General features: G+C 38.8%; 1 protein-coding gene across 1 annotated transcript; it reads left to right on the forward strand.

Annotated features, from left to right (window-relative positions):
* Window positions 1–2,152: 2,152 nt before the first annotated feature.
* rgra (retinal G protein coupled receptor a) lies at window positions 2,153–9,833 on the forward strand. The gene is made up of 7 exons (XM_039784536.1): window positions 2,153–2,552; window positions 2,886–3,042; window positions 3,473–3,594; window positions 4,066–4,219; window positions 4,334–4,451; window positions 9,164–9,277; window positions 9,640–9,833. Exons 1-7 carry the CDS (start codon window positions 2,474–2,476, stop codon window positions 9,781–9,783), a joined length of 888 nt encoding a protein of 295 aa, XP_039640470.1. The 5' UTR covers window positions 2,153–2,473; the 3' UTR covers window positions 9,784–9,833.
* The last annotated feature ends 1,536 nt before the right edge of the window (window positions 9,834–11,369 follow it).

Raw genomic sequence — 11,369 nt, forward strand, 5'->3', positions numbered from 1 at the left:
AAAAAGACTTCAATAGTAAAACGTGTATGTTTAATCAGTTTGAATGAAAGTGACTCACAATGGCCTTTAGGTTTCACCACAGTAACACATTTGGAGTCCAATACTACTCGAGGAAAATACCTCCAATTGTAAAGCTTTTGTTTTGCAATGAGGGTAAATCCATGTGTTGTTTGGCACTTATTCCTTGTGTCCCCCTTTGTATTTGATCACTCTGGAAGTTCAGTGTTACACTTGGCTGGCACTGAAAAGTGTGCTGACTCTGGATTGAAGAGATGGTGATAAACAGGCCTTGAATGTGTTTGAACAACTTGGCAGCAACAACCAAAGAATTTAACCACAGAGCCAGGTCAAAGGTTTTAGTAAAACAACAAGTTTAAACAAGATTAATAAATAATATAGACTAATAATGACAGACTGATAGAGAAAGGAAGGTTACCACATTCTTTGCCACATACTGGTATATTAAAGTCTTTATTCTTCCATCTTTCCATTTGTTTTAGATTTAGGGCACGCAGTAACCTTTTGTAAGGAAATCCTTTTGAGTCACAGGTCATTCATTGTATGGTTTCACAACCATGGAGGTCTGTACTGAGGCTCTAAACATGTCAAGCAATCATGTTCCCTCATGTTGATAAATGAATGAAAAACATGTAATATTGCACTGCAAATAGTTCATCTCATTTACTGAAGCCAATAAAGCCACCCATTTGCATTGTGTGAACCAGAAGACTGGACTTCATTTGAGGAGCAATGCAATTCTTATTGTGTAAAAAGTCTCATAAGAACAGATTTTGTGAAGTAACATTCGAATAAAAAGGGGGTTGGAGTGTTTTCTGTATCATACTATATCATTACTGAGCTAAAATGAAGCAAGAGTTGTCAGATTAAACTTTAGAGTTTGTGCACACTTTCAGCAGAAAAATCCAAAAACATCCAAATGCTATTGCATATACTTATTTGTGTCAGCATTTATTTACATTTGAGATTATCTTTATCTGGAAATGGTATCAATTTGTTAAAACATTGAAATGTTTTCAGTTTTTAGTGAGACCATTTTTTTAAGACAGGAAATTTGGAGGGGGAAAAAGCCAGGAGCATGCAGAAATGTGACAACTGCACACTTAAACTTATGTTCTGTTGGGAGCCTTTTTTTTTATTTGGATAGGAAGTGTCATAAAATAAAAAATCTATGAATATATAAGTATACTGTACCTTTTTGGATCTTGACCATTTGCATTTCCATATGATTTTGCACGTTTAACTCATTTACACCTATATTTACCAAGATTTCTGATTTTATAATCCTGAAACTGAGAAAGGCTTTAGTCACACAATGGCAGTCTTGTGTTCCCTCTATCCCTATGGTATGAAAAGCTGCAAATTATTTAGCATTTGAAGCATGACCAATCTATTGAAGGCAGGGGATGATGGCTGGATGTCATGTCATCTACTGCTAAAGCTGAATTGGAATGCAGGCTTTTATTGTATGCCACAAATTTCCCTTATCACACAGGAAACTCCAGACTGAATCAATCTTCTGTTGACACATGTTGTGTCTGCAGATCCAAAAGTGCAATTTGGTTTTGTCTATTATTTCAGACAGATGTCATATTTGTTTAATCTCTTGAGGTCAGTGTGCCTATCAAAAGCTGTATTTTTATATCCACAAATCAAATGCTGACTTACCAGTTTCACATCCACACTTCAAAACAGAGTCCTGCCATATGGGACAAATGATTCATTAAGATACAGATCAACAGTACTCACATGGATCATGTGAGTGTCACAATAATCACTTTGTGTCATCAACCAGCGAATGAGCAGGGTTAATGAATTGAAATACATCACATACATTGTTAGATTAGACACCACATTTCTTTACACTTATTCACATGTACATAGCCTCTGGATGTAACATGACTCAAACACTCTTGCCTTTGGCAAGAACATGGAAGTCTAAGAATAATAGGGTTATTATTGTTGCTGTTAATGGAGGGAATTTTTTTTAATGTTGTATTTTGAGGGCTTCGTTTACCTCTTAAATGTGAGTGTAGTAATGATTGGCTGGAGCTCTGCAGACACCTGTTGTCTCCTTAGAGCGATGCAGAGCAGTGGGCTGCATTACACGCGTCGCCTCGTCCTTTGACATCAGCAACGGCTGCATCCTCACTGGGACCCAGAGACACAAAGGCTTGTTGTGTAACTAATTGAGAGCTTTACTGGTTGCGGTGGGGAAATACGCATTAAGGTTTTTTTGCAGTTTGTGTGGTTACGTTCATTAAGACATTCCTGCACGGATTGGGACGACAGAGATTCGAGGGCTTTACATAATAAAGTACAGCGCGCTTTTCACGTGAAATGCCCCTTTAAAAGCGGGCTCCCTTCGGCCACATTAAGGCACATCGTAAACGAGAGGACTGGGTGGAGTGAAAAGTCTGACAGCTGCACTTTATAGTGTCAATACGACTTCAGGATGGTCTCGTCTTACCCTTTACCGGAGGGCTTCTCCGACTTTGATGTGTTCTCCCTAGGATCGTGTCTGCTTGTGGAGGGTGAGTGTTTTTGTTTTGTTTTGGATTTAAGCCAAAAACACTGCGAGGCTACAATACAGCACCCGCTTTAACCTATGACAGGACCTGACGCCCCCGGTCAATGACAGTATGGCTATGTTGTGGGAGGCAGTAGCTCCTTCTCTCTTTAAACTTGCAAATTAATCTTCACGTATAGTCTGTAAACAAAGACATGACTGCGATGTTTGAAAGAAGCATGTTTATGAAATGTCACGGTGCTGCATATGGCGCAATCATCATCGCTGTGCACACTCATTCAAATTCATCGCCGTACACTTCCTTCATTCACGATTGTATATTTGTCCTCCACCAAAGGTCTGCTGGGCTTCTTTTTAAATGCGGTGACAATCGTTGCTTTCCTCAAAGTGAGAGAGCTGAGGACCCCAAGCAATTTCCTAGTGTTCAGCTTAGCGATGGCTGATATGGGCATCGCTATGAACGCCACCATCGCCGCTTTCTCCAGCTTCCTGAGGTTAGTGATGCAGCCTAACCACCCCTTTCATAATGAATATATCAAGGTTTGACCAAATGTGGCCAAATGAAATGTGAGAAATGAACAGATAATAGCCTACCTGGCTATCGATACAGGCAGGAACCAGGGATGCAGAGAACAGGGGTCAATAGGCTGCAATGCGGGGGTCATAATGTGCAGGGGGGTTTCGAGCTGTAATCACGAGATGAGAGATGCTGCTCTCATTGTTCATGAGTCTAGGGATTATATATAGCCTACTATTACTACTAGTAAATTGATTAATTGCTTGATCATTCAGGGCTTCTATCAGTTTTAGTTTGTTCAAGGACATAAGCTGTTTAAGCACATCCTGCTGAAGTGAGCTCAATTTTACTAATTTCTTTTAACGTGAATAAAGGAATACATTTATAAAATCACCCTCTGTCTCCAGGTACTGGCCTTATGGCTCTCAAGGATGCCAGACTCATGGTTTCCATGGCTTCGTGACAGCTCTCGCCAGCCTCCACTTCATAGCCGCCATCGCCTGGGACAGATACCACCAGTACTGCACAAGTAAGTCAACACCTGCTTCTGTCCCTGTAGGTAAAGTACAATAACAACCAAATGGATTCTACTTTTCCTCCCTCACAGAGCACAGGCTCTCTCTTTCTCTGACACACACACACACACACACACATTGAGAATCCACAGCTGCTATTACAATCAATGTATTGCCATTTAAGCATACACTAAGCAGGTTATTGGTCTCCAGCTGATCTTAAGACCTGCTATTCTGAAGAGGCCAGCTGGTCCACAAGTGGCCTGTTGTTGATAAATTAGCTGCAGGCCACTCTGACACCATGGCAAAAAATATGCAAAAATATATATGATATAAATATATAACAAACAGTTGTTATAGATGTAAATGTTCACACCATTATCTGTGCTTATTAGACAGCTAACAAAGTCTTTCTGCAGTAGTGTGACTTTTGTTGGAGGTGTTAGAAGTAGTGATGGTGAATGTTTTGAACCTGTTCTTATCAGGGACAAAACTGCAGTGGAGCAGCGCCATCACTCTGGCTGTATTTATCTGGATCTTCTCTGCCTTCTGGTCTGCCATGCCCCTCATTGGCTGGGGAGAGTACGACTATGAGCCCCTTAGGACATGCTGCACTCTGGACTACAGCAAGGGAGACAGGTAATACAGTGTACACACACATACACACACACACACACACTAAATACAGATTGCATTCTCTAACACATAGTTTATATTACGTTTACAGCCTTTTGTGAATTTTTCTCTCCACAGAAACTATGTGTCCTACTTGATCCCCATGGCCATCTTCAATATGGTCATCCAGGTGTTTGTTGTCATGTCCTCTTACCAGTCCATTGCACAGAAATTCAAGAAGACTGGAAACCCCAGGGTAAGTGAAAATAACTAAATACAACAACTCGTGGGATTAGTGTAAAGTGATATACAGAGATTTCCAATTAAAGTTAACATAGTAATGTTATGTTTTCATACCAACACAGAGACAGACTGGCTCTGTTTTTCTTCAGTTGCTCCAAACCCAAATTAATTAACATGCTTGATGCAGAGAAATTTAGAACTAACTGTGAAACCCAACATTGGCAGTTTTAAGTAACAGAGAAAACTAATGCACAAATCTTTACCAATATGCAATTCACATAAGGATTCTTCCTGCTTTGAAGCTCCGCATTGGCAGTGGTGGAATGTTACTAAGTACATTTACTCAAGTACAGGACTAAGTAGGGCTGCACAATTAATCGCAATATTATCGAAATCGCAATATCGACTAGTGCAATATCCAAATTGCAGAAGGGCGCAATATTTGTTAAAGGCAAAATATGTGTCAAACTATTCTGTATTAAGTATTGTGGTGCTACAGAGACGTCCCAGCCTGAAAATCCTATTCTACACACGAAATCCTCGCAAAAATCACACTATAGTCATTTAAATCTTTTTATATTAATATTTTTCAATGAAAATGAGAATAATGATACCAAAATTATCATTCCCCTCCAATATCGTGAATCATATCGCAATATAGGTCAAAATAATTGCAATTAGATATTATCCTCATATCGTGCAACCCTAAACATAAACATACGATGACCTTATAAAATATGTTTTTTTTCATAAATTAAACTACCCAACAGTATATAAAAGTCCAACTGAAACCATTAGTCGATTGACAGAAAATGAATTGGCAACTATAATTTAAGTAATTTTTCATGCAAAAGCATTTCCAGCTTCACAAATGTGAGGATTTTTTGCTTCTCTTATTACTAATTTAAATATATTTTTAATAATTGGGAATTTAGTTGGAACAAGCATTGTGAAGGTGCCACTTTGGGCTCTGAGATCTCTCACTATTTTCAGAATAGATAATAAGCAGATTAATCCATAATGGAAATATTCATTTTTCTGCAATGAGTACTTTAACTTTTAAAGGAATACACCACCGTTTGTTGAAATAGGGTTATTCACCGTCTCCTCTATATTTATATAGGTGGGCAAATGCATATTTGTCTTTGCATGTTGTGAGTAAAAGTGACCTAACAACAACAAAAACAAAACCTAATTACTTCATGCATTGTCTTAGTCCGGCGGCGCTGCCGCTAGCTTAGCTTAGCGTAATGAATTGAATCCTTTGTTGCCGTTAGCATTTTGTGAGTAAAAGTGACCCAACAACAACAAAAACAAAACCTAATTACTTCTTGTGGCCTGCGTATTCACAGCGAGTAAAAATAGCAATGCAGATTAAGACTAGACGATTTCCTAGGCAGATATTGACTTGCCCTCACTGAGCCCCAGCAGAGCAGAGCTCAGTTGTGGAGCTACGCAGGCTGCCGATATCTATTAAACATTCATACCTGGAATGCCTTGCTCAAGGGCACCTCAGTGGTGGTAATGAGGAAGAGACAAGCGCTGTTCTTTCACTTTCCCCACCAGATTTTATCCTGTCGGTCTGGGGATTGAACTGATGACCTCCCAGTCACAAGCTCGCGTCTTTAACCAATAGGCCACCACTGCCCACCCAATATAGTCCAAAGTCTATATCTGCCTAGGAAATCGTCTAGTCTTAATTTGTATTGCTATTTTTACTCGTTGTGAATATGCAGGCCACAAGAAGTAATTAGGTTTTGTTTTTGTTGTTGTTGGGTCACTTTTACACACAAAATGTTAACGGCAACAAAGGATTCAATTGATTACGCTAAGCTAAGCTAAGCTAGCGGCTCTAAGACAATGCATGCACTGAGACAAAAATGCGTTTGCCCACCTATATAAATATAGAGGAGACGGTGAATGACCCTATTTCAACAAATGGTGGCGTATTCCTTTAATACTTAAAGGTCCAATATGTAATATATTTACTGTAATAAATCCAAAAATGACCCCAATGCGTTATCAGATATTAAGGAAACATGCTAAGGGACTTTTCGTTATTTATTTAAGGGGCCACCGGAGGATTTTTGGGACCTTTAGTCAAAATAGACATGACCCTCCCCTCGCCAGTAATAATTTTTCTATGACCCTCAAAAACAATTTGGAAAAAAGGCATGACCCTCCCCGAACAATTTATCGATACCTTCTGCACAGGTTTACGATTGGCAAATATATAGAGATTATCACTGTTTTTTTTACAGCAATGACATACATGATTTAACCTCTGCATTCTCATCTGACGCATCACACTCCTCTGTTATGGTGTGGTGGCCATTTCAGTAAATTTACTCACTAACGTTGTTGTGGAAACACAATAAGCATGGAAACTAAATGTACATTTCCTGCATTACTGCATTACTTCAAATACTAAGTTACTCCTCTAGTAAACTAGTATTCACATGAAATAAAACAAAAAATTTAGACCATTCAGCAAAGCACTCTGGGTAACATTCAACACACAAACTGGTTGCTATGGACTCATCACTAGGCTTCCTCCACTTCGCCGTTTAAACAAAGTGGAATAAACGTAGTCCAAATCTACACAAAACCCGCAATCAATTAGTAAGCTGACATCAAATGTGGCATTTAGGAAACCTTTATTGCAACCTTGGCATGGTAAGATGTCGAGACAAGCAATATTCATTTTCGTTTTTTACGTCCTGCTGCTTGCATCGTCAGCCAGGAAATATTTTTTTTACTAAAGCAGTATATGAAATCAGACGTATTACCTACTACCATTTAGTTGTTTTGTGTTATTTAGCTAAGATATTTATAAAATATCTGGTCATGCCAGACGTAATTATTCCACTCATTTTTTAAACAATGCAATTATCCGTTTTAGCCACCAGGGGGGCAGTGCTCCCCGTGCCCCACAGCCAAACTCATGGGTCAGACCCATCTGGTAGCGAAGGAGGGCCGAGACTAAGAGCTACATGGAAAAATATGCACCAAACAAGCCACTTTGAAATTTTGCTGTTACTATGAATACAAAAGTTGGATGACCCTCCCCTCAACAAAGAATAAAAAGACATGACCCTCCGCTATTTAGCTCCAGTGGTCCATTCCATAAATACCGAACGGTCCCTAGGTATTTTTATTTTGTAATCCAGTAACTATTTTAAACACTATTAACACTACAGTATTGCATATTTTGAGTGTAGAATAGTGTTAGTACTTTTTCTTAAACAAAGAATATGAATACATCATCCACTACTGCCCATTGGAAGAGGAATTCTCTATTTAATCTTTTTCTAGTGTAAGCACAACTTTCTCACGTGGTCCTTATTCAGACTGACAAAAAAGACATATATAGGTCATTGCCAAGGGGCAAAGACCGGGTGCTTTAGTTGGGAATGTGGACAGTAGCTGGTGTGTAGTGAAAAGAACAATGTATCTGTGAATGGTAAGTTCAATAGTGGAGTTCCTCAGGGGCAGAATCAGGTTGCCTCACTTTATGTTGCAAAACCCTATTACTCACAGTCATCTGAGTTTCTGGAGACTCTTTCATTACACACACAAAGGCTGCAGAGACACTATGATGTGCCTTGTAATTATGTAATGAATGTAATGTACAGTCATACAATGTATGCCATAAAAACCTGGAGGGATACAATTGCCCAGACGTGTCCCATAGCCAAGAAGTAGTGAGAAGTTCTGTCTGATGTTACCTTATAAAGACTAGCGCAGTGCCCGTTGCGTGTTCAAAACGGGCCAATTGCTTGGCCTCTGGTATTGCTGCTTGCAGCTTTCTCAACTACCGCTCATCCAAACAACTTCACACTCAACACTACGCTTCCCTGGGTCCTGAGCAATACACCTGCCATGACATTGTTGCTTCCCCCAGCAATGCTAGAGTATACGTGTCATTTGCTAAGAGCTAGCTATTTGCTATTGGCTATTTCCAAGAAACGTTCCTTCTGAAAGTTACATTGCTGATGCTTGAAATGTTTGAGTTTCCTACAATGTAACATCTCCAGTCTCTCTTTCTTCATCTGTTCTTGGATTTACTGTAGCGAACGACAGAGAGCAAGCTGTGCCCAGCATGCTGTTCGGCGGTGTAACAGTTAATAGGGGTCCCCTCTGAATACATTACACAGTGTATACAGAACGCATTACTAGTAAATATGTCCCATAGATCTCAAGAGCTCAAACTCGAGCCCTGCACTTCCTTGGGTCCTCAGTAATACACCCGTCAGTACAAACTCATGACAAACTTTGTTTAAACCTACTTGATTTTAAGTTCAAGTAGAGATGCCAAAGTTTCCAAAAATGCCAAATGTGTATAAAATGATGACACAAGACAACTATAATATTTCCATTTCATGAAAAATGCAGCCATAAAAACAAGGAGTTGTGGGTATGAATATTTCACTTAGTGTAACCATCCTATAGCTCCATGCCGAGTTGAAACAAGCTAAGAGGCGAACCTGTTAAATGTCTGTTTTGACCACTGGATTACAGCAAACTGCCCCTTTACTCGCTAGCTATTTCTGTTTCATAGCTGAGCATGTATGATCTTTATACAGACAGACATTATCCCAGGCGTGTGACTGGATCTCATGATGCACAGCATTTTTGTCTCCTTCACTCCTTATGGTTGATTGTTACTAATCATTCATATGTATCCCTCCTGCTCTGCCTCTCTCTAACCTTTACCCTGTGTAGTTCAACCCCAACACTCCTCTTAAGACTTTGCTGTTCTGCTGGTGCCCCTATGGCATCCTGTCTTTCTACGCCGCTGTGGAGAACGCCAACCTGGTGTCCCCCAAGCTCAGGATGGTAAGGACAGCCAGCACATAGTACATGCTCACAAAAGCTCTCCAAAACATAATGTATATATTTTGAAATGCAGATCGTACAACATGTACATGTTGGACATACATACATATACAGTAAATATATACAGAAAAATATCTTAAATGTAAACACAAATATGAAGATTTCTGACTTTGTCACCCCCTGTGGTAGTATTAAAAAAGACACTGTGGCAGACAGCAATTCATGCCGTCATTTCTCATTTTTCTACAAACAAAAACCATGAGAATAATTAGAATATTGATATAATCATATAAATATCTTTAGCTCATTTTCATGAGAATCTGAATATTGAGGTCTTATCATGCATGCACCTGTCTCTACAGATGGCTCCTATCCTGGCTAAGACCTCTCCCACCTTCAATGTCTTCCTGTACGCTTTGGGAAATGAGAACTACCGAGGAGGCATCTGGCAGTTCCTCACTGGGGAAAAGATTGATGTGCCTCAAATTGAGAACAAGTCCAAATAAACTAAGCATGAATAATTAAACACACACTTAGTGTCCTGGTGGCTTCTCTAGATACCTAGATGTTTCTGTCTGTGGGTGTGTGTGCATGTGTTGTGTCTTAAACAGTGGTAGCCATTGTCCCTGGTAAACATCTGCCCTGAATTTGCTGTCATTTGTTTCTGCAGTTGTGTTTTGTAAAGGATTTTGTCAACCGAAAAAGTGAATTGCCATATTGTTAAAAGTTAACAAAATGTTCAAACGATTCCTCTTGGAAGTGACTACTAAGTGCAGCAGTATTTAATTGTACCACGTAAATTCAACAAAAAACATTGGACTTGACCACTTCTTTAACAAACACAGGATTTCTTTGGGATTGGGATTTTTGGGTTTTCTCGAGTCAATGGGAAATGTAATGTAATTTCTCTCATTAACTACGGGGATGAATTTTATTTGAGTTTACCCTAAGAAATGCTTTCTGTAAACAGACATCATTCAAGATGCCCAAATATTCTATAACTTTCAAAGTTGATTTAACAGTCCTACAAAGAAAGTAATGTAACAGCTAACAGAGGATTAATGTCATGGATTGTATGACATCTGTGTGTGCATGCCACTCTTGTCATGTTCTGTACAGTCATGTGTGACCTCTGTATCCAGAGTCCTTCACTAATCCTCTAAACAAGAGGACCATTCTTCAATACACAACCCCCACGACAAGTTAGAGATTAGTGGGTGGCTGTAGATTAACTGGACGCCCTTCTCACCAGCAGATTTGCATATTAAATAAAGATAGAAGTCTGTATGACATTTAAATAGAGAAATAAGAGAAGTAAGAATTATTTATTGGTATTTACTAACATAATTTAAGTGGTATATTCCTGGTTTAGATTAGGCTTTAAAATGTAATGAGCTATGGCTGCTCCCTAATGTTAATGAAATTCTGTGTCTGACTAAGACGCTATGTAATTTATCTATTTAACTTGTGCAAATCATAATAATAAGAAGACAATACTAATGATGTGTTTTCACATTCATAATAAACCTTACCTTAAAAATGGCATTACTTTGAAATTTCTTTAAAAATGTATTGTCTAACCACAGCATTAGACAATAACATATTGTTATCAAATAACCAATATTCTTACAGTAAGTTTCAAAAAGCAAGTAGTAGCCTCTCATGGTATTGTTTTATTGTAGCATATGCTTTTAGTATATAACAGCATAATAAGGAATGTTATCAACATACCAAACACTTTATCAGACTTGGGGTCAGAGTGGAGTGTGTTTTTTTTAGTTGATCTAAAAAGGTGGACACCTTTTAAACATAGGATACTTTAGCATCCAATTTCTATATCATGATACATATATGGTTCATGGCATCATAATGTAAATCCTTAAAGGTGCCCTGCCACACGTATTTCATTACTTTGTGGTAATGTCTGAAGTTCTACCATGGACTCTGTAACATTTTTTTGTGGAAAAAAATGCCTTGGTTACCTTGTTTCAAGCCATTCTAGCGTGGTATAGAAAGCCTACAGGAAGACAGCTCGATTTCTGCCAGTTCTCATTAATATTCAACAAACTGAGCTGTTTGAATCTGATTGGCT

This window comes from Perca fluviatilis, chromosome 19, assembly GCF_010015445.1.
Source record: "Perca fluviatilis chromosome 19, GENO_Pfluv_1.0, whole genome shotgun sequence".
NCBI lineage: Eukaryota > Metazoa > Chordata > Actinopteri > Perciformes > Percidae > Perca > Perca fluviatilis.

Coding starts and splice junctions, on each gene's coding strand:
- rgra (XM_039784536.1), top strand. CDS start 2,474: ATGGTCTCGTCTTACCCTTTACCGGAGGGCTTCTCCGACTTTGATGTG. Junction 3,043..3,472: donor GCTTTCTCCAGCTTCCTGAG/GTTAGTGATGCA, acceptor CTCTGTCTCCAG/GTACTGGCCTTATGGCTCTC. Junction 4,452..9,163: donor AGAAGACTGGAAACCCCAGG/GTAAGTGAAAAT, acceptor TACCCTGTGTAG/TTCAACCCCAACACTCCTCT.